The following is a 25,848-nucleotide window of genomic DNA, read 5'->3' as shown; positions in this document are numbered from 1 at the left end:
CAAGTCAGTTGAAGACCCACTTCACAATAAATAAATAAATAAATAAATAAATAAATAAATAAATAAATAAATAAATGAATAACAGGGTGTCATGTGGTTCAAAGGCTCACCTGTTAATTGATCTGCCAGACAGATTGCAGAGTACTTGCTTAATTCACAGATACTGGTACCCTTGACTGTGAAAATAATATTCAGAGGGCCCCTATTTATATATTGCATTTAACAGAATTAAGTACAATTGAGTGTTGTTGTACAGGTAGACCAATAAAGGTGTTTGAAAGGTGTGAATTTGTGTTTCAAGCATTAATGATACATACAATGGCATGTTACGACAGATGTATAAAGAAAAAGACCAAAATATTAAAAGTTTTATGCTTAGGCCAGCTTCTCTGAATAATAAATTCTCTTCACAGCAGAGGTAAATTAATTTTACACTTTGTCTTAGTGCCACCTGCTGTCTTGCCCTTTGCTAAAAGGCTAGCTAGACTAATTAAAGGGAGTTGTCAAGCACTGCATGCAATGTAACCCTGTTCAGCATGCACTGTCTTCATTTATCCCAGTGTGGAAGATGTCAACAGGTGTGAAAAGGTTTTCAATAGGTTATTAGTTTGCCAATTAAACATCTGCCTCAGCTTTTTGTTGGCATCAGGTAAATTACTGGCATTTTTGGTGGTCTTCAGTGACATAACATTTCCTTGTTTTAAGAAGTCATTTTCAATAAATCTGGTAAGACTGCCCTACTTCGATCTGCACCAGTGAATGGTTTTATAGGTATACATGTACTTTCCTCTTTTGAAAAAGTCACACAGTTAACATATATTCTGCAAAGCTTTCCAAATTCAGACCATACAAATGATAAAACTCATCAAATATAAGCACCTGATGTTGATATTTCTTCATTAAATATGGAGGGAGACTTGTCAGATTAAATGACTGGCCAGTCATTTAAAACTGAATAATTAAACTATACAAATGGCTTAAAAGATCAAATCCAAGGGTAACAAGCTATGATTCGCGAGTGAAAATAAATTACTAAAATTTTCAAGGCAACTTTGATTTAGCAGGAAAATTTAGACTAGAATACCTTTGATATGTTTTTATAACTGAACTGCAGATTTTAAGATTTGACATTGACAAAAATCTAGTTTTGGCAAAAGTGCATTAAATAAGATTTATTATAACAGAAATGTTTTTTTAGCAGGATTAGAAGTATACAGTGAAAAATTGTATACCAGGTAGTAAGGGAAATTAAGATAACTATTAAAATCAGCATACAAATGAACAAATGTTTCTTTTGGAAATGTCAGAGGTACAACAGGTTGCTCTCTGCAATATACAAGTAACTTTGATTGATAAATAAATAGATGAACATATGAATAAATGACTAGATAAGGAGATAATGAATGGATAAGTGAAATAAATGAATAGATAAAGCAATAAATGAAGCAATAGATACATGCCTAACCAAATAAAAAAACCTGATGGATGAATAAATAATATATGTATATTCCCAAGGTCACAGTATTCCTGTATCCCAATCTTGATAAGAAGTTCTAATCTAAAAGGTTAACAAAGATACTACAAGACCTCATGATCCTTACCAACTAGGAGGGCACTGAAGAGGAAAGATAATTTCTGATACCTCTGTATTCACTGTATATACATAAGGACATAAGGATCTATTTGGAGGGTAAAAGCTCTTTCTATTGCCAGAGGAGATTATGACTTGCCAAATAAATGATATAATACTGTATAAAATTGATGCTTTGCCAAGCTTCTAAAAAAAAGAAGAGAAAGAGAGTAAAGAATGCAGAGACACCCTTCTCCCTGCTCCCAAAAATAAATATATAAATGTATTAAATTTTAATTTAAAAAAACTGAAGAACCATTAGGAATATCATGAGCAAAAATGTTCATTAGCTTGGTAGTTGGGTCATAAATGAAAATTATAAAACACAAACCAAAAACTTTAATGCCGTTAGCTTATGGCCTGGATGTAGGCTTTCATCAGGTATGTTGTTACTCACTGACTCAGGCCTACCCAACTACCAGACTCGGCACATAAGGATCCTGAATTAACCGGTATATTGGACTACGCTACCCGTTTTCAAGGTGTGTGTCAGATCGCATTTCGGAGTATCATACCCCAGAACAAATTTTGTAGCACGACTGCGGGCTCATCCACGCTCGGCTGAACAACCTTAAACTGTACTCTTACTTTTATAGGTTTTATAGGTATACATGTACTTTCCTCTTTTGAAAAAGTCACACAGTTAACATATATTCTGCAAAGCTTTCCAAATTCAGACCATACAAATGATAAAACTCATCAAATATAAGCACCTGATGTTGATATTTCTTCATTAAATATGGAGGGAGACTTGTCAGATTAAATGACTGGCCAGTCATTTAAAACTGAATAATTAAACTATACAAATGGCTTAAAAGATCAAATCCAAGGGTAACAAGCTATGATTCGCGAGTGAAAATAAATTACTAAAATTTTCAAGGCAACTTTGATTTAGCAGGAAAATTTAGACTAGAATACCTTTGATATGTTTTTATAACTGAACTGCAGATTTTAAGATTTGACATTGACAAAAATCTAGTTTTGGCAAAAGTGCATTAAATAAGATTTATTATAACAGAAATGTTTTTTTAGCAGGATTAGAAGTATACAGTGAAAAATTGTATACCAGGTAGTAAGGGAAATTAAGATAACTATTAAAATCAGCATACAAATGAACAAATGTTTCTTTTGGAAATGTCAGAGGTACAACAGGTTGCTCTCTGCAATATACAAGTAACTTTGATTGATAAATAAATAGATGAACATATGAATAAATGACTAGATAAGGAGATAATGAATGGATAAGTGAAATAAATGAATAGATAAAGCAATAAATGAAGCAATAGATACATGCCTAACCAAATAAAAAAACCTGATGGATGAATAAATAATATATGTATATTCCCAAGGTCACAGTATTCCTGTATCCCAATCTTGATAAGAAGTTCTAATCTAAAAGGTTAACAAAGATACTACAAGACCTCATGATCCTTACCAACTAGGAGGGCACTGAAGAGGAAAGATAATTTCTGATACCTCTGTATTCACTGTATATACATAAGGACATAAGGATCTATTTGGAGGGTAAAAGCTCTTTCTATTGCCAGAGGAGATTATGACTTGCCAAATAAATGATATAATACTGTATAAAATTGATGCTTTGCCAAGCTTCTAAAAAAAAGAAGAGAAAGAGAGTAAAGAATGCAGAGACACCCTTCTCCCTGCTCCCAAAAATAAATATATAAATGTATTAAATTTTAATTTAAAAAAACTGAAGAACCATTAGGAATATCATGAGCAAAAATGTTCATTAGCTTGGTAGTTGGGTCATAAATGAAAATTATAAAACACAAACCAAAAACTTTAATGCCGTTAGCTTATGGCCTGGATGTAGGCTTTCATCAGGTATGTTGTTACTCACTGACTCAGGCCTACCCAACTACCAGACTCGGCACATAAGGATCCTGAATTAACCGGTATATTGGACTACGCTACCCGTTTTCAAGGTGTGTGTCAGATCGCATTTCGGAGTATCATACCCCAGAACAAATTTTGTAGCACGACTGCGGGCTCATCCACGCTCGGCTGAACAACCTTAAACTGTACTCTTACTTTAGAGTACTCTATTTTATTGTTTCTATGGGGATATATGGGGACTCTACGACATTCGGTTTGAATGTTTTAACCACTTTTGATAGGGCTTTTTTGCATTGTATTAGATTAATGTGGCAGTCTAAGGTTCATCTAGGTGGCTTTCAAATTTATGCACCCGGTTTTAAAATCATATAGCGATTTTACGACAATCGTTTACTATCCAATCAAGGTGACAGCCGAGCATGCCAGGGCTCATCCTGTCGGTGTTCTGGCTGATACTCCGAAATGCGATCTGACACACTACTTGAAAACGGGTAGTGTGGTCCGATATACCGGTTAATTCAGGATTCTTAGGTGCCGAGTCTGGTAGTTGGGTAGGCCTGTGACTGCTAGGTGGTAAAGCGGCCATGAATTGGGATGGGGGGGAGGGTTGATCTATCTGACATTTTATAAGAGGGCCCTGGCTACTATACCACCTAGCAGTCAGTGAGTAACAACATCTACTCACATCAGTCTGACATAATGAAGATTTAAAAGTATTTGTTAATAAAGTCCTTTTTAAAGAAATAAACCAATCAGTTAATTAAACATTTAGACAGGGCTCCCATGCCTAGATTGATCCAATAGAATTGATCTAACTCCATGGGGATTCACACTAAATTGCTATCAACTTAGGCAGCTTCAGTGTCAGTCAGGCCTATCGAATCAGCTAGGGGGTAATTAACTTTCATGCACACTTGGCCTCTGGTAGTTAATTTCCCCCTAACAGCTTTAGTAGGTGTGACAGACAATTAAGCCACTTAATTTGATAGCAATTAAGTGAGAATCCCCTTGGAGATAGATCGATCCAAAGTTAGTACGATATCTCTGGGAATGGTCTCTTAGTGGGTTTTTCATTGTCTCTTAATTGTTTCATGATGAAACGTAAAAAAAAAATGCTTGATATCTTATACAACAAAGTACTTTTCTATCACAGATTATAGAATTATTATTATTATTATTATTATTATTATTAAATATTACAGCTTGTACATGCATTGAGGGGACTTGCCACAATACTATCGATGGTGACGGAAAGTGCAAGCCTGGTTCCTGTCAGTTTTCATATACTGGTGACAACTGCGACAAGACATGGAAAGTTTGTCCAGCATTTGACAAGAAACTGCTGCACTGTCATGTTCATGCCCATTGTGAGATTGACAGACCAAGAAGGTAAAACATTTTTTTTTTTTTTTTGGATCAAAAACTGATTTTTTATAAATTGCTTAGAATTAAGAAATGTTATTTGGACTACAGGTAATTTGGACTACCAAGGACAATCATACCCTTAAAAAACAATAGGGATGAGATTATTCTGAAAAGACTTGTTTTATATCATACATAAACCCTGTTAATTGCTTGAATATCAATAAAATGTAGTTGTTTTTAATCTGAAGGGAAAAGTTTTAAGATGTTTTTTGAGCTTTAACAATTCTGCAAAGAGACATATGCAACATTCTGACTGCAGTTTAAAGATATGTTCTCAAGTCCTAAGGGAATGAAAGTAAGAAATCTGATAGGTGTTAGGTAAGATAGGTGTCTTATTGTTCTAATTATTATTATTATTATTATTATTATTCAGTCAGCTCAAGGACATTATATCAAATATTGTATGAATTATTTTCAAATAAAAAGTGTTTTTTCATTGTCATCAGTGGATTATATATTGATGAGTGTGACAAACAGATATCTCTAGTCACAAGCAAAACAAATTAAGATTTTTACAGTATATACCCTGAAACATATTATCACGTTGCTTTAATTAAGTTATAACCTCCATTTTCTGATTTATGTGAATCAACTTTTCATATGTGGTATATTCTTAGGGACTAGGAATGCTGATCAACAAATCTGTAACAGGTAGGGCTGTCATTGCACTAAGGTGCAAAGACATGTTTTTGGACCTTAACTCAATAATCCTAAATGGGTGTAGATAGCAATCTGTTAGGAAGATAATGCCGTGAATTGTGCAGGTGAAATAACCAACATAATGTAGTTATTGACAAAGGTGTGATGAACAACATGTTACCACAGATTTTTGATACAAATATATATATATATATATATATATATATATATATATATATATATATATATATATATATATATATATATATTGATGTATCTAAAAGTTATTCGTAATAAAACCTTAGAATATTGTGCTTTTAAGAAAATTTGCTGCAACACTCTTCAGTGTCCATGCACAGTTCCTAATGGCAACTGTTAAGAATTTTCTTATACAAGGCTGCAGGTAGTAGAGAACTGCTGATAAACATGTGATGATATATAATAACAACAAGTTTTAAATACAGTTGTCTGATTTTGGCAAAGAGGGTATTAAAACTAATTGTAAAACTAATTGTCCGTGCACAAGATATCTTCAATTGGAACACATGGTAATGAATTTTACAGATATTGTATTTTTTTAAACATTAAAATTCTTTATATTAGAAAATTAGAATATTCCTGTTCAATGGTAGCAACAAAAATGAAAAGCAGCCTACACTATAATTTTATTTTTATACAGTAAAAGTACCAAAAATGCTATAGCAGAGATATGGAAACTGTCGGTCATGACCTCCTAAAAAGCTAGAGGAACAGCAATATTTTTGATAATTAATCCAGGTTGTCTGGACTGACAAGGTATATTTGGAGATACAATGCATAAAAATGAATTATACGTAAACATCAACTAAGGGAACTGCATAAAATTAGGAGGACCTGTAGTTTTCTTTTCGTGCAGGTCCTACTGAACTCCATTATCTCCAAAGCCCCCTCCCCATGTCTAGCTATACAGAATATGACTTTTTTTTTATTATATCAAATTTCCCATTGAAAAAAATCAAGTCATTACCATACTATTTATCATATTCAGTTAGGGAAATCAGGCTTAAAATAGTGAAGTTACATATATTTTTGATAAAAAAAAAAAAAACAAATTTAAAATAAACTTTGGAATTCTTACCTTCCTAAAAATGCGGACGATTAAGTGCTCCTAGAATTCAGACAGTTGGGTAACATAGATGGAGGTGATAACCTACAAAAGAAGTACAATTATCAACTTCGGTTCTTGTTTCCTATTGAAAGGCTTCCTTCCTGACCTGTGTGCACAGAGGATAATGCCATTTTGAACACATTGCTCACATTTTCTTCTTATGCTTGTGAAAAATGTGTACATGCATAACAGCTGTGTTAAGACAGGCCTAACCAAATGGTATCTGATTTGGTCATAATGACACTAAACATCCTCACTGTAATCCATTGTAACCAGTGTCAGAGCATCATATTAACGTGTTCTTAATGGCATCACATTTAGCCAAATATTATTTGGTATTATTTGGTTGAAATCACACCCTGCAAAGCACTGACATAATGTAGTTCTGAAATTTTCAGTTTATCTTTTGCTTATGTGTGAACAGGTCCATATGCAAGTGAGTGAATTATTTCAGGTATTACAAAACCCCAAAGACAAAACATTTGGAAGTCATTGACGATGTTGAGATCAGGACCTTTCAGAGAGACCCCTATTTTAATTAGGCAGTGGCATGCATGATGGCTTTGTAAATTACTTTAGCCATGCCAGGAAGTTAGTGACCATTCCACTTTTATTTTTTGTCTTCTTTTAATTAAAATTTCCAAATGTTCGCAGCAAGACTGATAAGAAGAGGTAAAATTGCTCTTTGTACAAAACCCGTTTCCAAATTTTATAGATAAGACAAGTAGAAAAGCATATGATAATAATAGAAAAATAATTCAAATAATTGCCACTGCAGTCTTGATTCACAACACTATAGTCTGATTTTCCAAGTTGATCTTACAAAGTTTGTAATTTGAATTTGTAACCTACACTCAGAAAAATGGATGGTATTGGCCGAAAGCATCATTAGTTTTTTTATTAAAAATTTCAACCTTTCATATCATAGACTAATGTGATGTTTATGTCATTAAAATGTGCAAGATGCTTATAGTTTTTTTCCACTGCATTAAATGGAAATATACAATAAAACTATGACATTCTGCAAATATTTTTAACGGCTAAGGTAGAATAACTGTACATTTCAAAGGTATGGTAAACATGAAACAGATTTTAACCAGGCTTGCATGTAATAATAGTAGATGTTTTTCAGGCAAATAAAGGTTGTCAAACCTGTGAAAATTTATTTGTCAATCCTATGGATCATTGGCACCCCAAATAAGGCAGAACATTAGGATAAAGGTACAAAAGGCACAACAAACCCATTATTCCAGAAAGAGCAGACTTTGTCTTTCTTTATTTTCTATTTGTAATCTTTGATTATGTAATTGAATTGTTTGGGTACAGTGTTACCAAAACTTTGGCTGAATCCCAATATCATTAATCATGTAAATGTTACAGTACAAGAACATGCTCATTGAAACTTTTCTTGTCATCAATATCTGGTAATTACTGAATGTATCTATTCCTCTATACAAAGTATTAAAGATGATCCCAAATAAAGGTGACTGTGACGGTGAAAGTCCTGTAAGGCTCTTGAGTATCTATAAAATTTACTTGTTTGATAAGGAGGGATAAAATTTTCTATTTATTTGTAATATGTCCTGTATGACTTATGTGAATAATGGCCATATCTCTGTTGCATGTGTGGCACCATAAGTGAGAAAAAGGTTTGAGCCTTGAGGAATTTTGAACTGGAATTAGGATAACACTTTTATTGTGCAGTGAAATAGGTTTTTCATTCTCCTTGTGTAAAGATAATAAAAAATCTTAGTCTTTATATATATATATATATATATATATATATATATATTTTTTTTTTTTTATTAAAAGCAATATAAGCTTTTCATTGTCTTTTGTGTTATGGTGATACATGTAAAAAGTCTAAGACCCCATTCCCACAGATTTTAGATCGATCTATCCCCGTGGGAAGTCTCACTAGATCACTGTCAGCTTAGCTGGCTTAAATGTCTGTCCCGCCTACTAAAAGCTGTAAGGGGGTAATTAACTGTCATGCATGCTTGGCTGACTGCAATTTAGCGTGAACCCCCAGGGAGTTAGGTCGATTCGGATGGATCGATCTAAATCTCTGGGAATGCACTCTAAGTCTCTATAGAAACAAATTAATTCACTAAATTATCTACTATTTACTATTAAATGTCAGCAACATGTGAACATCCTTTCACCTGATCTTTGTAGTTTTCAATTTTATAATTATGTAAACAGTGCTGAGACATATATTAAGCACAGTTTTAAGAAATAAATTATTATTATTATTAATAATTATCTTTTGCATTCCAGCAAAAGGGAAAGGTAACTGACCAATGAGAACTGTCTTTTTGTTATCTTTTTACCTTTAAAATAAAGTTTGTCATCATGTGCTGGAGTCTGTGTTATAGCCATACATACAATTAGTTGGATTATGTCCTGAAAATCAAAGATACATTGAGCATTAAAGATTCTATGAAATAATTAGACTCTATAGATAGCTGGTGGAAGGGAGTGGGGATAAAAGGGTCATCCTCCATCCACCTTAGTAATGATTTGGAGAGATGAAATCTTGTTGTTTGTATCTTTTCTCTGTACTTGGAAAGAACTAGATAGTTTGGTTTCTTAAAGAGCCTCTCTGTTCTGAATCTGATAATATGATCTTAGTGTTGAATGACTAGTTAAATATATGAAGTCTTAACTATAGAAAGAGTTTCTACCCCATAGTGCAACTATCAATGAGTTATAAGGTTGTGTGAAGCCTGGTATCTTAAAATATATTTAGGAAAATAAAATATATAAAAATGAAACAATTCTCTGTCCCCAGACTAACAAGGACTTAACTGATTTCTCTACCATACATGGACATTTTAAATTGATTTTAAATTAGTATTAATGAGATAATTAAATGAACAGATTATCAGATTTAACATAAAACTAAAAATATATATACACCACATATGTGTATAGAAAAAATATTGACTGTTCACATGAAAAAGTGCTCTACCCATGGCTGGGGAGCTTATAAAGAGACAAGAGAACAAATTTAGTCTGTTTCCTCCATCTTTCATTGCCCAACGACTATTTTGCCCAGAGTTGTTCACCTGTTGGAGAATGTATTATATACCAATTAATTTTGTATTGAAACTGTTATGTAGTTATTAATTTTGTAATTGTAATCTAATGCTACAATTTGCTTTACTATATGCATTACTTTGTGCACGACAGTACAAGAGGACATATGATGTGACATACATATTTTCTGTTTTATAATCATTGTCATTTTGAAATCTGTATATGCCCCTGTAAAGCCTCCTGTCAAAACAGTTGTCAGGCAATAAACAATGGTAAAAACAGTCTAAATTTCTTCTTGCTTTTTTACATTAATGATGATTTATTTACATCATTTCATATTATTTATTTTTTTCAGACAACCCTTAGGAAGTTTACTGCCCTTATTAAGTCTGCTACCATTAGGTCCTAGAACACGATACCGGTACATGTGTTCCTGCAACACTGGGTACACAGGGAATGGGAGAGAATGTTTCCCCATTGATCCCTGTGCATTACCAGACAGAGGGGGCTGCCATCCACAGGTGTTTGTGTGTGTGTGTGTGTGTGTGTGTGTGTGTGAGAGAGAGAGAGAGAGAGAGAGAGTTATCTATAGATAAATTACATAATATGTGAAATCAAATTAAAATGCAAAACTGTATGTAGGGTTAATTAATTGTGCTATAGGACACTTATAGGACAAGGTAATCATATTGCTTTTTACAATGAATATAGTTAATTAATAAAATCTTAAGGCAACTTCATAATAGAAATTTACCTAAAAGTATTTGATATGGAAGAAAATCTTAAGACAAACAAATCCCAATACATTTTCAGGCCAAGTGCATACAAACAGGTCCAGGTAAAAGTGTTTGTGTTTGTGACCCTGGTTGGCATGGTGATGGGAAATCCTGCTCCCCTATTGCAGTGTGTACAGTACACAATGACTGTCACCCAGATGCTCGCTGTGTGCTGCTCATACCAGGACAGGTATTATTATCAAGTGTCCATCAAAGATATCCTATTATTTCATATTTGATTCCCAGTAGTGTAATAACATGTTGCTCATCTGAGAAGTCTTACTATTTGTAAATGTCATATATATTATTATAGTATTATTACAAGGTCATGGATGCTGTACACCCAAACCCAATATAGAGGTGCAATTGATGCCACAAGCATGTTATTAAAGATATTTACTGCCAGATTGCTAACTGTTTTTGATTATTTTAGGGTCCCACATGAAGAAGCTTGTATTAAAGTTTCACTCTCCTGGAACCATGAATAATTTAAAATAATTCATCGTTTAACCCAAAAAGGAACATACGTTACTGTCACAAATACAAAACGTTCAACTGTGAAACGTTCTACTCACTTTGAAAATTCAGTCATCACTGGTTTTGTTCATTGATTTATCTCCTACAAGTACTAGTATAACATTGCTAAAAATTATGATAATCTTCTGTATAGACCAGTTAATTGTTTTTGAGCGACTTTAGTTTGCTTGTCACAGAATATTAAAAAAACGGGGAAAATACACCCTACCGACAGTAAAATAAGCATTAAAAAAAAAAAAAAAAAAATTCCCTTCATGATCCAAATATTATATCAGAAATGTCAAACTATCATGGAACCACAATATATTGTTCGGTCAGCAAAAGAAAACATTGTATCTCTTGCACATAAGTACTTGAACAAAATGTAACATTTTGACAATTTTTCTAGGGAACATATGTTACCTAGTATAAGTGATGACGGAAATCCCCTTGAGATACAGTTTAAATATTTATAAAAACGTCCTTACGTCATGTCTAATTTACCATGACTGAACCACTAAAACTATATCGGAACGTGGCTTAAAAATGAAAATTAAGTGGCAAGAACATACGTTACCGTACAGTTTTTTGGAACATACGTTACCATATAGGGCTCTTTGCGTAATGTTAAAGACATGGTAAAATTTAAAAATTTAAAAATTGAATTTCAGTTGAGACAGTCGTGGATTTTTGTTCTACACACATATATGTTTTGAAATATTGTATACAATTTTGAATTCATTCATTTTTATTTTTTGACACTTCAGCATGTGAACTGCATCTCTATATTGGGTTTGGGTGTGTAGTATGTGCTGCACCTTAAGAATAATTGATGGACTTACTTATGAATTTTTCAAAACTTGATCTTCAGTTTGCTCTGCTTTAATGGCAGGGCAGGTTGGTATCAAAGCATTTTATCTATATACTCTTATTGGCACAATTAATACATTCAGACTGTGGCACATCTAACATATTTCAATCACACTTATTGGTGCAACTTACACATTCCCATCATATCTGATACTTTTTTAGTGACACAGCTAACACAATGCCTGTCAACCTAGGTGTATGGTTTATATACCTGGGCAGCTGTAAGTGTGGACTAATGAAAGAAACACAAAAAATATTCTGTGATTTACACTTTTCATGTTTTTGGTAAGTTTTGTAATTTTAATCAGAAATAAAGTTAAATTAATTAAATTAAAAATATTATCTTTCTCTTTTCTAGTTTGAGTGCCTTTGCAATCCTGGCTTCCAAGGAAATGGCACATATTGCATAGCAACCAATTCTTGTGCAGTTCACAATGGTGGATGTTCAGAAAAGGTACTGTGCATAAGTTTTGGGAAGCCTGTGTGATATTTGCACTGGAACTGCGTGAAAATGCTAGGAATTTTTAAACTTTTGCTTTTGCACTAAAAGTAATAGTTTATTTTGAAATGCACATATGAAACAAGCATGGGCATTTTTTGACATGTGAAAAGTAATTCTCTACCCTGGAAATCTTTCTGAACAAATGAATTCTACTTAATGTAAGGATACTAATGATGAAGGGATGAATTTCACATTTAACATGAAAACTTAATTTCAATTTAAACTGCACTCTGTTTCAAGACCGATACACAATAAGGACTGCAGTTAAGCAACTAATGACTTTTTTTCCATGAAAAGGGGCAGATAAGTTTATTACTTAAACACATGGGTTTAGTGGGGAAAATAATCATTAAAATAAGATACAGATTAGAAATGGCAAATTCCGAGGTGCATGCTTCTATGAACAAGCAACATTTGCAAATATGATGAATCCCAGAGGTACCCAATGTATCAGTTTTCATTCAATATTGCATTTACTTTTTAAAATCTCATTTTTTTTTTTTGGCTTATCCTGATTTTTGTGATTACTTTTACTCTGAAAAACAGGAGACAGAGAGACAAATGCAAATGATGATAGTTCCATTACCTTCACCACTTGAAAGAGCAATAATAGACAGGACTAGCAGATATGAAATGATATCAGACATGCAGTTGATCTTCTCTCTCTCATAAAAAAATTGAATGGAATGTTGAATGCAAAGCATGAGCAGTGAAAGAAAAGTAAAGGTTATAATGTCCCATGGAGTATCAGTCACAGGCTGCCCAGAAAGAGAAAATGAACTGCTCTTCTGCTCACATCTGTTCTGTCAGTGTCATGCAATATAGATATTAAGCCACTGGTAGATCAACAGTCGATCACCTTATTTCTTGGTGCATGAATACCATTCAGCATGACTTTTTTGTTAGCCTAAGAGCAAAACCAGATCAGCTAGAGATCTACATCTGGGCAACACATTGATAAAGAATGATTTTTTTTAAGTCATGAGAAATTTGAGTTTTTTTAGCAAATTGTTCTCATTGTGACTTCATTTAATACAGGTGAATCATTTAAGTTTAGAAGATTCCTTTACAGGGCAAACTAATTCCTATATGTATTTTTCCATCATAATATATCTCCTGCACTGTTCCTAATATTGTTCAACAACACATTGACCACATTGTTTAGATATTTCATGGAGAACTCGCAGCATGTAGTAATACAATCATTTACTTTTTATTTAAATATATATTTGATATATATATAAATTACCAGAACTCCTCCTGCCCTGTGAGCTGCCTCAATCAATCCTAGAATGCAGTGTACCTCAGCGGCATATGATGTTGATCTGACCCATCATGTCGGAGTGTCGAGTGTAGGCCTACGGTTGTACTGAGTATGAAGAAACATGGAGCAAAAGGGTTCTTTTTCAAGTTCCAAATGCCCAATAATTTCCAGAAAAAATGGGGAAGTACGTAGTCTCATTCAAAATTGTCCAGATAACATGCTTTCTCTTGGCCCATCGTTCATTTTCTTGGTGAAATTATACGTGGGGAAGTGTGGTAAACAACACAGCTTTCACACCTGACCTATCCCTTACCTTATTATAGTTATATAAGTACCAGTTGCCATACAAGTCATCCACTGTATGCGACATACAAATGCGTAATTATATCGTGGCATATTATTTGCTTATGCAAGTTGCAAAAAGTGGACGACGAGGAGTTGTAACTGACTAAGTATCCCTCAGCTGGTACTTCAAAATATAGGATGAATGCACAGAAGGGTATAAAAGTATAAAAGTGCATGTAAGCGAAAAACAAGTGCAATTATCCTATTGTTCAAAGCACTGGCTGTGGGATAAGCTGACTAACTGTCTTGCTCTTCTTAAACTGACACCTAAGCCAAATTTAAGCGTCTCACCTATGGCTCTCTCCTGGCCAATTGGTACTTTGATGAGTTCACACACACACAAAAAAGAAGGCTATAGAAAGCCCTCCCTTTACTACTAACGTTGATTGGGTGCTTGGGAATAGTTACTGTATGGATCATCTGTTCTAAATGCGGCCATTGAGGCTTGCCTTGGTTATTGCACTGGTAGTATATGCAGTGGGGGATTTATGGGGGTGGGGGGTCGGGGTCCTTCAAGTTCTGAAATAAAATCACACCAATGGACCCCTCTTGAAATTAGCGGGCCACGAACCCCACACCATGGGGGGAGGGTCGGCTATATGTATTAGAAATGTGCATGTGCCAATCACTCGGATTACGGATTCCGACATTAACAAGTAGGCAACTTGACTGCTGCAAAATCTAATTCTAAGACAAAAGTATTTTGAAATTTGATCAATGCCTAGTATCAGGGGCGGATTTAGGCCGTCTTCTGGGTCTTCCAGAAGACGGTCAGATTTTCAAGTTTACATTGACGGATATCTAACTTTTTCTGTTGGAAGACAGTCAAAAATGAGGATGGACCAACAAAGATAATTTGGAAGACTGTCAGAAAATATCTCTGGATCCGCCCCTGAGTATGATAGATGTTAATTTTGATTTGGCCATGTTTATATAGCTACTCTTGGATATTTGTACAATATCAAGAAAGCTTTAAATGTGGTAACACACAGTTTTCACTTCTGAACTGCACTGCAAAAGATGTCCACAATAGGGTCTACTTTACCTGGCGTCACATCAACATCATGGCCAACTGCATCCTGGGATATCTCAATTCTGAGCCCAGGGACTGGGTTACTCCTGTCCCTCATTGAAATGTAAACTTTCAGTAGGTAAAATTCTATTATGCATTTTTAGCTAAAGGGATTGAATTATTTCAGTTTAAACTCTTATATATGGGTATGGCGTATCATTTTCTGATCTCTCACTAATAATACAGCAAACTGATTAACAACATAAGTGGACAGCCATGGATGTTTTCCTTTGGCTACAATATTTTGTTCATGGATTTCCTGTAGATACCTCAGTACATGGCAATGCAATCAGTGCAATCAACTTCGACAGCATGCAAGGTTTTCTACATGCCTTAAGTTTGCTCCCATGTAACCTGATTACATGTCCTTTGTATACTGTATGTATCTCTCATATAATAGTAGACCTTTCTTAAATAGACACATTTTGTTTCATTAGAGCCCCCAACAACAATATTAAAGGTAGGTAGAATCCCTGTTTAAAAAGAAGCCCTGTATTTTAAGGGGGCACTCTCATATTTCAGATCATCAAACAGCGGGCTCATTTTGCATGTTTTGGAATTCTTGAAAAAATAACTCATAGTTGGGTGGGGTGCTGGGCTATCATGTGAATTATGGTAAGTTGCAATATCCTGGCAGCAAAATTAGCCTTCAAAAACACAGATCAATAAAAGTCCAATGAGGGTGTGAACAGTGCCTTTCTAGATGGTGGTTTCTGTGAGTTTATGTCATGAAATATGAGAGGATTACGTGCAGACACGTACGTCTGTTTTGAGTAAACCAGATAAGGGAGAGGGACAAGGCTCTCTGTCTCCCATTCCTGAATGTAGAGGCTTTTCAGTAATTGATAATGATCCTGGGGATGAACCTTAACAGACTTTGCAGATAGTTTATTAAGCTGATGTTCTTACTGTGGATTACTATTTATTTAAAACAGACGAATAGCTACCATGCACATTTCAAGTGCAAAGAGAAAATTATCATTTATTTGAAATTTTGTACATATGTATCACCCATTTTAGTGAAGTCAGTATTATAATTATGATATTCAGATCATATTTCCTTGCCATTGCACTTGCAATAATTGACTTGAACCTTTAGATGACACACCTTTTAGTAAAAGTCAAACTTGCATATGTATAAAAGGTACCGAGTAGCAATATTATGAGCTGTAGCCATCAATTTGAAATTGAAGTTCTTATTCTGAAAAAGTGGGCATTTTTAATACAATACCTATTCTAGAACCTAGATCAGATTAAGATTCATTGCAGAATTTCTTGGCCAAGAGAAGCCCCTGCTGCCAATGGGCCTGAGTAGTACAATGAAAATATACAAAAAAAGTGTTCCCCTACTAAAAGTGCTGAGCACTGTATATTTCCCTTACGCTGGGAGGTTTTAAGTCTCAAATAATAAATAAATGATTAAATATACAAATGAAAAATAAAGGTGTATTCAATTTTGTCCTTTTGTCCGCTGATATATGACATTATTCACTTGAATTTATGAAATTTTGTCATCCATACATACATACATAAAAGTGCAAACTTGGTCCATACTATTAGTGCAAAAGCTATGTAGGGACACAAGTGTCAACGTCCCTCATGAATGGTTCTCCACCTGGACAATTGCTTAACACATGCGGGGCACCAATAATAAGTGACCAACTTACACCAATATACCACGTTTTACCAGTCATAACTCTCAGAATATTATCATATGCTAGAGAGTGGTTGCCCATCGTTTGCATGGACAGTATCAGAGTGATTTCTATTATACTTACAATTTATTTCCATCCTTCATCTGGTCTCACATGTGGTCAGTGGTGTGATACTATGATGTCCTGTATGTCAGGAAGAGTACATACTTCACCAAGTGGCCTTCAGCCAGGATATATTTCATTTTTTGTACCAGTAATAGCAAGTCTGACTTGGCTGCTTGAGTTCTTAAAATAGCTTTGAAGTCAGGCAGTACACACAGCATATCAATACAATATATGAGGGATCTGAGGAAAAAGGATTAATTATAACCTTTGAGAGTTCAGAAAGCAGGTGTTCCTATGCTTTAATCTGCAATACTTAACCTAAACATTTTATCTATCATTTTTATTCAGTATTTTGTTTATTGGGTATGTTATACTTAATAAAATTTACTAAGAACCTAGATCGCATTTTTAATCAAGGATAAATGAAGCAATTAAAAGGTTTTCTCCCAAATGCTTTTTTAACTACTAAAATTACTGCAGTGGTAAAAAATCGCCTTGCTGCAGGTGAAGATTTTGGGACTGATCGTTTACAAGTAATTTTATTATCTACTCAGTTTTAAATAAGCACAGCATTAAAAAGGTGTCCTTTTTGGCCACCTACTATACACGGTTCCTTTAATCAGACTTAAAAACCAATCATTATTCTAATATGCTTGCTGTTAATTCCTGCGATCTCTGAAGATTACTCAGTAACCCTGTTTCAATCAATTTTTATGCAATTAGTTTGGTTGCAAATGTTATCTTGTATTAAGTGTTATTATAGTCACCAGCCTGGAGATGATACCATGCAGTTATGATACCATGCAATAATTAGTACTTGGCCCAAAGTGACTTTTGGCTCAGTGTTTAAACAGGAAGCTGTTTATCCAGTTGGATGACACAGAAATATTTCTCAAGCCAGGTGAATAGGTCACACCAGTACAGTATTTTTGATCCTCTATGCTATCTGTCAAGCCTCGGTCACTCACTCCAGCAGATGACTTAAAACATAGAGCGTGAAGTACAACCTTTGTGTGGCCACAAAGGGAATCAGGAAAATAGCTCTTGTCTTATACATCACAGCGACAGATCTTTTTAGACACTTTTCATAATAAAGTGATGGAGGGAAAGAGAGGAGCAAAACATTTATTAGATGAGCCATGTCTTGACTATGTAATTTTAGAAGGATGATAATAAATAGACAATATAGTTCTTAAATCACATTGCCATGCCAAAAAAGAGTAAACAATAATTTCAAAGAGTGCTGCGTCTTAAAACTCTATGCCATGCCAAGAGTCAAAACAATTTTAATCTTAATTTAGACTAACAAATTCAATTTATGTTCATTAACACAAGAGAGTGTCTATCTCCAAATCCATACCCATTTAACAGGAAATAATCTTATTGACCAAACACTGGTCATTGACTGGAATGACGTCCATGGATGGCTAGACTTGTTAACATGTGACTTAAAATTTATAGGTTTTTTTTAATCTGCTGCCCTTGCCGTGCCAGTTTGACTCTACAAGTTTGCAAAAAAAGTTTTGCGAAGACGTCACCTTATTCTCCCCAATTTTTATGTTTGTGTGTATGTGTTGACTGCAAATCTATAATCCACCAGCATGAAATGTTTATTCTTTACTAAGGCCTATTTATTTATCTATATTTCTGGGAGACGTGGAGAAAATCAGGCATTTTTAACTCTCATTAGACAATTGGATGAAATAACCAGAGTTAACTTATGAAGACATTTTGATATGGAGAAAATAATTTGATTAAATTTCATTTGTATGAAATAAGTGAGTTAACTTATGAACAGATATACCACTCACTTACTCTTTCCAGGCAATGTGTATCTCCACTGGGATAGGGACTAGGAACTGTACCTGTGCCATGGGATACAGTGGTGATGGGCTGACATGTCTTGGTTCCATTAATGCAGAATTGGCAGTGCAACAAAACCTAACACAGTTAACTGAGATCCTGGAGGTACATGCTGGTTTTGATTTTGTATTGACTTTGAATTTTGCTGTCTCCTTTGAACACTTGATGTTTTGAGTGTTAATAATGTGCATCATTAGAAAACATGAAGCACAAAATTATGGCAGAAGTTGGGTCATACAAAAGGTATTAGGTCCTTTAGTCATGCTTTATTGTTTGCTTATGAATTGCAATCATGTTATTCTCATGTTCAGTATCATTGTAATTACGTGAAAATTGAAATGTGTTTGTAGAGATTTGTCATGCATTGGAATGTTTGATTGTGTTTGGATGTGAAAAGAGCTATGATAATCGATTATAAAAGGCCTGTTGCCATTTTAAAGAAAGGAGTTTTTTTTTTAAATGATGGACCTTTTTACCCCTTAAATTGACCCAACTTGAGAAATTGCAAAGAACCAAGATCAAATTTTGAATAAGAACAGACTTTTTCTGGCCAAATGAGAAGTTCTTTGTAACCACCAAACCTCCCTGTCCAAGGGCCTACATTTAATTTACAATATGCATTGGTGGTTCTTTGTTAGTAGAAAGTTTTATTAAAAAACATTGTACAGTGTTTTATATAAAAAACCCCCGATAGCATGTTATATACAAAGTGAGATTTATATCAGTAAAAAAAACACAACAATTTTTATGTGTAAATTAATAAGCCATCAAAGTAAATTGATTTTTTTTGGGAGGATCACATTTTTCATGTTTTCCCCTGAATCTGTCTAGTGCATTATTGTCTCTGCAGGTCCTTGAAGAGGAAGATAACATTCTGAATGATCTTACTCAGAACTACACATTCTTTGCCCCAGTTGATCCTGCTGTGAGTGCATTCAGAAAGCTTGCCAGCTTTTCTTACTGGCAGCATCCAACAAATGTGATATCTCTCATAGGGTACGTAATTAGTCTGTTATTTGTTCTCTTCTTTGCCTTTTCATATCTTGACATATGCCTGTAATATTTAATTATGTGTTATTTAATTTCCCATTTGCCTTTTCATATCTTTGCCTGTAATCTTTAATTATGTGCAGACACAGTGTGTCTGTTAATACAGCCTTCACCTGCATCCGTCATAGTCCACGTCATCACTGTGTACTTTTCACTGTCAATGCAGTAAAAGAATGATCATGTGACTCACTATCCTCAAAGGAGTTTTTTTAAGCACTAAAATACAGGCCGAGCTCAGTTTTATTGGACCATTTGCAAAAATTATCCTGTGTTTTTCAGAAAAAATTATATTGCATGTAAGCCCTGTAAATACATTAAATGGAAAACTGTGTGACTTTTTATCCTTAAACGTAATAGTCAAGAGTGACACATAGCACTAAAATTGGTTAATATTATTTCCCTATAACTTACTGGACTGATTCATAATACTACAATATAGGTAAATTTTGAATAACAGCTTATTTGACTCATTTATGTCTCTTTGATCTAATTTCATAGCTGTCAACTATTCTGATGAATATTAGCAATAAGAACAAACACAGAAATAATATTCAAAATTTGGCCAATAAAGGTGCATTTCTTATATGTCCCACTGTTTAATGAAATTCTCATGAAACTGGATGTGGAAGTTAGGTTCACAATAAAATTTAACAAATTTGAATATTGAATATTAATAATTTTTAATGAGTAGGCAAAAAAATAAAAAATACATGATGATTATTATTATTTGTAAATTTATTGTGCACCTATTTCAAAGTGTGGAGTTGCAAATTAGGTGCTATTGCTATGCACATTTGACAGCTTTGCTGCCTTGTGTATATCCCACCATGAACAAATAACAATCTATTGTTGTCAGTGAATTTTAGGAGCTTCATTGTGGTTTAAATGCAGGCCAAATTTGAAAAAAAGTATAATCAGAACATTAAAAAAAAAAAAAATTAACATGAGTTATCAAAGCCTGAAACCAAAGAAGTGACCTTGACCGCTGGTGTAAATGTCTGGAGAGGAAATTACTGATGTTTCTTTCTGATAATGTACAGGTATCACACAGTGCCAGGAAACCATTCTTTTCTCAAGCTGAAGATGATGACCTTTCTCCTGGATTATTTCCAGACTTTGGCTGATAATATGTGGCTGAATATCACACATGTGGGAAAGGTAGGTGGAATTACCAAAAGAGGTTTGCTTAATTCACAAGGGGAAAAGTTGAAACAGTTCTCCAGACTGAAAGTGTTCCAAGATCAGTCGGAAAGTAGGAACATCCTTATTACCAGCTTAATGATAAGAAGATTCTGTCTGTCTTCCTGAATGCTCTGGAGAATGTTTAAATCTTCCCCCTGCCTTTTTTAGTATTTTGATAAAATTTGAGTTTTCACTGATAGTCTTGCATTGATGACTACTTTTATCTGTTGGCCAAGTATCACATCTACTTATTAGATAATACTCATGGGGACAGGGCCACTGAACCAAGTTCTAAACTGACAGGAGACAGTTTGTCATTTATGCTGAACTTCTGTCACTGTATAAATATTACAAAGGCCATCCAGAATGATAAGAGCTGAGGGTTAGCTAGGCCATGACCTGCAGGAGCACAGTAATTAAATCTCGGCTCAGTTCAACCAGTCGTTGTGGGCCTAGCTAGCACTTGGCTCTTCTCATTCTGAATGGCCTCAATTTTTTTGTGTAAATATTGCTTTTTAATCAGTTATGTTAAGTCACTTTCCAGCCTTTTTTCACAAAAATCAATTAGTCAAATTGAATGCAATTACATTAAAAAAAATACTGCATACCACCTGATTTTCTGCTAAAATGTTCTATTTAATTGCTAATTATAGGATCTGTATGTCAATGATGCCAAAGTGATCAAAGCCAACATCCCTGCACTGAATGGTGTAATCCACATAATTGATAAGGTATGCCTAGTATAAGGATGATATTGCCTTAAGATTTTCAGTCTTGTCTTAATGGGACTGTTATAGAGATTATGGTCAAGAATTTCAACAGATTTCATTTCCAGTTGAAGTTAAATAAAAATTATGTTTCTGTTGTCTCAACACAGGGTAAGGGCTGAGTAGAATCATGGTATCTGCAAATAATTATTTTTTCTTTCGTTCTGTTTTCTGCCTTGAATGTTCCTTTTGACTTGATAAGGTATTGGAGCCATATCCAGTGCCTCAGCCAACACAACCTTACCTGCTAAATCTATTAGAAGACAGATCAAAGTATTCCATATTCCAGAGTTACTTAATGGTAATTTTACAGTTTGATATATATTTTTAATGATATTTAAACTACCTAAATATATTCTGTCACAATGATGTAATGATTAAGTTGAAATTAACTTAATTTTGTTTTTGATTTAATTATTATCATTATTATTGGTAGTAGTAGTAGTAGCATCTTTTAGGACCTGTATTAATGTGCCAGTATAAAACAATTTATGTTTTTTTTAAAGTTTGTCATTCATTTTCACATGTTAATAATGCTTTGTATCAAGTAGAAACCAAATAAAAGGTATAATTTAAAATTCTCTCCCAGATATCTAAGCTGTTGAGTAACATAAGTTCCTTGGATAGTTACACAGTGTTTGTTCCTACCAATACAGTGCTGAATAGATTTGGACACAAGATGGTAAGATGGATATGATAAATAAAAAATGTAAATAAAAATTGGTTTACAGAAGCAAGAATCTATATAATGCATCTTCTCAAAAATAGTAACCATTTTTCATTACTATTACATCTAAGGATTGAATTAATAACTCATAATAGTAGATATCTAACCATTTCCTGTCTCTGAATTTGTGTTTTCTTAATGGGTATTCATATCAGGGGCAGATCCAGAGCTATTTACTGACAGTCTTCCAAATTATCATTGTTGATTCATTCTCCAATTTTGACCGTCTTTAGTAACCCGTCAATGTAAACTTGAAAATCTGACCGTCTTCCGGAAGACCCAGAAGACGGTTTAAATCCGCCCCTGCATATCCATTCTTTTTTATTATAAGAAATCATGTTGAGTGAGTTCCAGAGTTCCTGAAGCCTATTGATAATTGCATGTAGCGGTTTACCTATTGATTTACTATTCCTATAAAGAAGTTATCACAAAAAATAATAAATAAAGTTGCCATCAGTATTAAAATATAAAAACCTATTATCTGACATATGTCCCTAAATACACTGCTTTCATTATGCTGTAATTATGTTTATTTACAGACATCCAGATTGCTGTCATTCTATGTTGTCCCTACTGTGCTTACTACTAACTCCATAGAGGATGGAATGGTAGCTGAAACTCTACTTGGTGACCAGTACTATATAAATATCTCTCTCCAGTCCTCTCAGGTAAGTATGGAAATATAACACTGCTAAGGTGTATTAGGAAGTTAAGGCCCAAACGTCTTCCAGTGAACAAGTATATTTGACCAGGTGAAAAAATACCTTAAACTTATTTGAAAATTGATTTTCTATATAGGATTGAATTCTACAGGTACCAGGCATGTCTTATAGTTTTTTTATGGATGAACAAATTGAAAAAAAAAAAAAAATGAAAATCATATTACCAATGGCTTTTTACACAAAACATGAAAACAATGCTGTTGCCTTTCTTTGTGTACATTTACATGCGTCTTATCTACTTATTTTTGTCCATGTTTTTCCGTCTGTTTTTTCTCAGGTATAATTGATTGATGATTATATATAATTGTTATTCTAAAAATCAGACATACTGAATAACCAGCCATGTGCAGAATGATTATTTTTCATAACCGTCAAAATAATCTTCACAGATATTTGTGAATGGGGTCCCTGTCATTGAGCCAGATCTAATGACATATGGTGGCGTGGTTCATGGGATAGGTGGTATGATATGGCCTGATGTTCACAGATGTCCTGTAGAGGTTACCAAAGTGCAGGTAAGTTCAAGAATGCCATAGTGAGATATGGGGTGCCATGATAGAACAGTAAGATCAATTTCAAATGGGGTGAACCTTTTTCAGTGCAAAACAAAAATTGCTTATATGTTGTTTTTTTTTAAATCCTTTGCAGTACATTTGATAACATGCCAATATCTTAGATAAACACTCATAAATTCAAACCTAAAATTTATTTTTATTGTACATAGGTTCCAGCCTGTTGCAAAGGATATTACGGTTTACTTTGTGATCGTGAGTACTTTTTGAATTATTTGCTTGGTAAAGATAGATGTTTTGAACCATGTGAGTTTTAAATATGATAACCAAAAGACATATTTGTCCAAGATATTAACATTCAAACATAATCATATTTCATAGCAGTATATCACAGGCCTGTTTCAATACCTGACAAAGCAGTACCAGTACCTTAATTGGGAGCATTGATGACTTTTTTAATGGTTCTACTGGGTAGTTGTTCATTTGACAAGTGTGTTTTGAAAATGACATATTGTGTGCTATTTAGTATCATAATGACAGATCATGGAAATATATCATAGACTAGATCAAGATATACTTCTATGGACAGATTAAGTAGACAAAATGTGATCATCATGAATAGGTTATATTTCTTTAAACAGCCTGTCCAGCTGACCCTATTGACCACCCAAACTGTAGAGAGTCAAATAATAACGACACCCGAGGTAACCAAAGTGTGGACACAAACACTGGAAGTGGACAAGGAGTGAACACAAGTGTTGACGATGGACATGGTGGGTGTATGATTCAGTTCAGTGGACCAACATGTAGCAATTGTGCCCCTGGTTATTATGGCAGGCTTTGTGAAGGTACAATAAAAAGGATGCGGTATATTCTTTAAATATGACTTAAATTTGCATCGTTTAAATGAGTTTACTGAGTAAAAGAAATATATAGATTCCGAACTACGGATTTATTCATGACACTGTAAGCTGTATGAAAACTGGAAAATAACCTTGAAAAAAAAGTAATTCATACCCCAAACCAATGTTTCTTTTGGTCTGGAAGAAATACTATCATTGGATGCATTTGGTTGTGATTGCATCAAACACACTCTAGTTTCACACCTAACACAATGTTGTTTCAGAGTGTCCAGGGGGAGCCAGGGAGCCATGCTCTGGACATGGCACCTGTTTTGATGGCAGAAATGGCACTGGACATTGCACATGTGATGAAAATTTTACTGGAAAATCATGTGATCATTGTGTGATGGGAAAGACTGGAGATCTTTGTAGTAAAGGTAGACTTGCTGAATGAGATTGTTGTTGGAAAAGGGATATATTTTTGCATAAGTATACTATTTGTTTTATTGGCTTGAAAGATAATGATTAATCATGCAATATTTACTGAAAAGAGAGAAGACCAATTAGAAAATTTACTAAATTTATTTTTTTTTTCAAATAGAAAAAGTTGTGTCTAAATAAAGATTGATTCTATTATAACTTAATTGTTTTAATGCTGTACATTATTTCGGCATTCAAGTTTGATATACACTTTTAGCTATTTTCTTCAGACAAATGTATTATTAATAATATCAATTTCAGACATAAACAAATGTTTGATAGAAAATGGTGGTTGTCATGCTAACGCCACCTGTTTAGATGAAGGTGGCAAACTAACATGCACTTGTATGCCTGGCTTCTATGGAAACGGATCCAAGTGTCAACATCGTTGTCAAATCCAAAATGGCGGCTGCCATGAGAATGCAACTTGCAGTTTGAAAGGTACGGCTGACTTTGTGATTCTTGGATTGGATAAATTTATTTGAAATTTAGAGATGGTTCATGGCAGCTATCAAGTCACAAACATTTTTAGTTATTTATACTCAGGTTGATATACAGATTATCCATAAAGTGTGATGCAAAAACATGAGAACAAATAGTTATCGTTTTGTAGAGCCTGTTGCTATATATCTTTTTTGAAACAGACAGCAATGCATGTGGAGTGTACTAAAGATTCAATCTAGGCTTAATTGCATGTTGATATAGGAATATTAGGGTATAACCTGTAAGCTAACAGAATGGAGTCAGTTCACATGCTTTCACAATTCAAACTAATTTAGCTGTTAAAACTCAAAATATTTTAAGAATGAGATTCAGCATAATAGCATTTGCTTAATTAATTAATTAATTGTTTATGGA

At 33.9% G+C, this 25,848-nt stretch overlaps 2 protein-coding genes across 5 annotated transcripts in view; one reads left to right on the top strand and one right to left on the bottom strand.

Moving 5' to 3' along the window:
- The window catches only part of LOC147761260 (FMRFamide receptor-like), a 54,657-nt gene extending 45,458 nt beyond the window's left edge, over positions 1–9,199 (bottom strand). Inside the window, exons 1-2 of the mRNA XM_087014561.1 lie at positions 9,032–9,199; positions 6,669–6,740 (exon numbers count right to left, since the gene is read on the bottom strand). The gene's annotated coding sequence lies outside the window, so the exon portion shown is untranslated. The remainder of the gene's footprint in view (positions 1–6,668; positions 6,741–9,031) is intronic.
- LOC106155140 (stabilin-2-like) overlaps positions 1–25,848 on the top strand; it is a 112,607-nt gene that overhangs the window by 78,138 nt on the left and 8,621 nt on the right. For 2 of the 4 annotated variants that reach the window (XM_087014558.1, XM_087014555.1), the window contains exons 21-36: positions 4,690–4,876; positions 10,096–10,261; positions 10,554–10,706; positions 12,261–12,356; positions 18,670–18,813; positions 19,559–19,704; positions 20,799–20,916; positions 21,594–21,671; positions 21,910–22,008; positions 22,297–22,389; positions 22,974–23,102; positions 23,546–23,671; positions 23,881–23,923; positions 24,310–24,516; positions 24,795–24,947; positions 25,252–25,431. In XM_087014558.1, coding sequence (XP_086870684.1) covers positions 4,690–4,876; positions 10,096–10,261; positions 10,554–10,706; positions 12,261–12,356; positions 18,670–18,813; positions 19,559–19,704; positions 20,799–20,916; positions 21,594–21,671; positions 21,910–22,008; positions 22,297–22,389; positions 22,974–23,102; positions 23,546–23,671; positions 23,881–23,923; positions 24,310–24,516; positions 24,795–24,947; positions 25,252–25,431 — 2,118 coding nt within the window. The remainder of the gene's footprint in view (positions 1–4,689; positions 4,877–10,095; positions 10,262–10,553; positions 10,707–12,260; positions 12,357–18,669; positions 18,814–19,558; positions 19,705–20,798; positions 20,917–21,593; positions 21,672–21,909; positions 22,009–22,296; positions 22,390–22,973; positions 23,103–23,545; positions 23,672–23,880; positions 23,924–24,309; positions 24,517–24,794; positions 24,948–25,251; positions 25,432–25,848) is intronic. The other 2 variants (XM_087014556.1, XM_087014557.1) reach the window with 2 other exon arrangements.

The sequence above is a fragment of the Lingula anatina genome, chromosome 6 (genome assembly GCF_051362555.1).
Source record: "Lingula anatina isolate TDL-2025a chromosome 6, LinAna3.0, whole genome shotgun sequence".
Taxonomy (NCBI): Eukaryota; Metazoa; Brachiopoda; class Lingulata; order Lingulida; family Lingulidae; genus Lingula; species Lingula anatina.
Note: the sequence above shows the minus strand (reverse complement) of the source record. Positions and strands in the feature narration are given on the sequence as shown.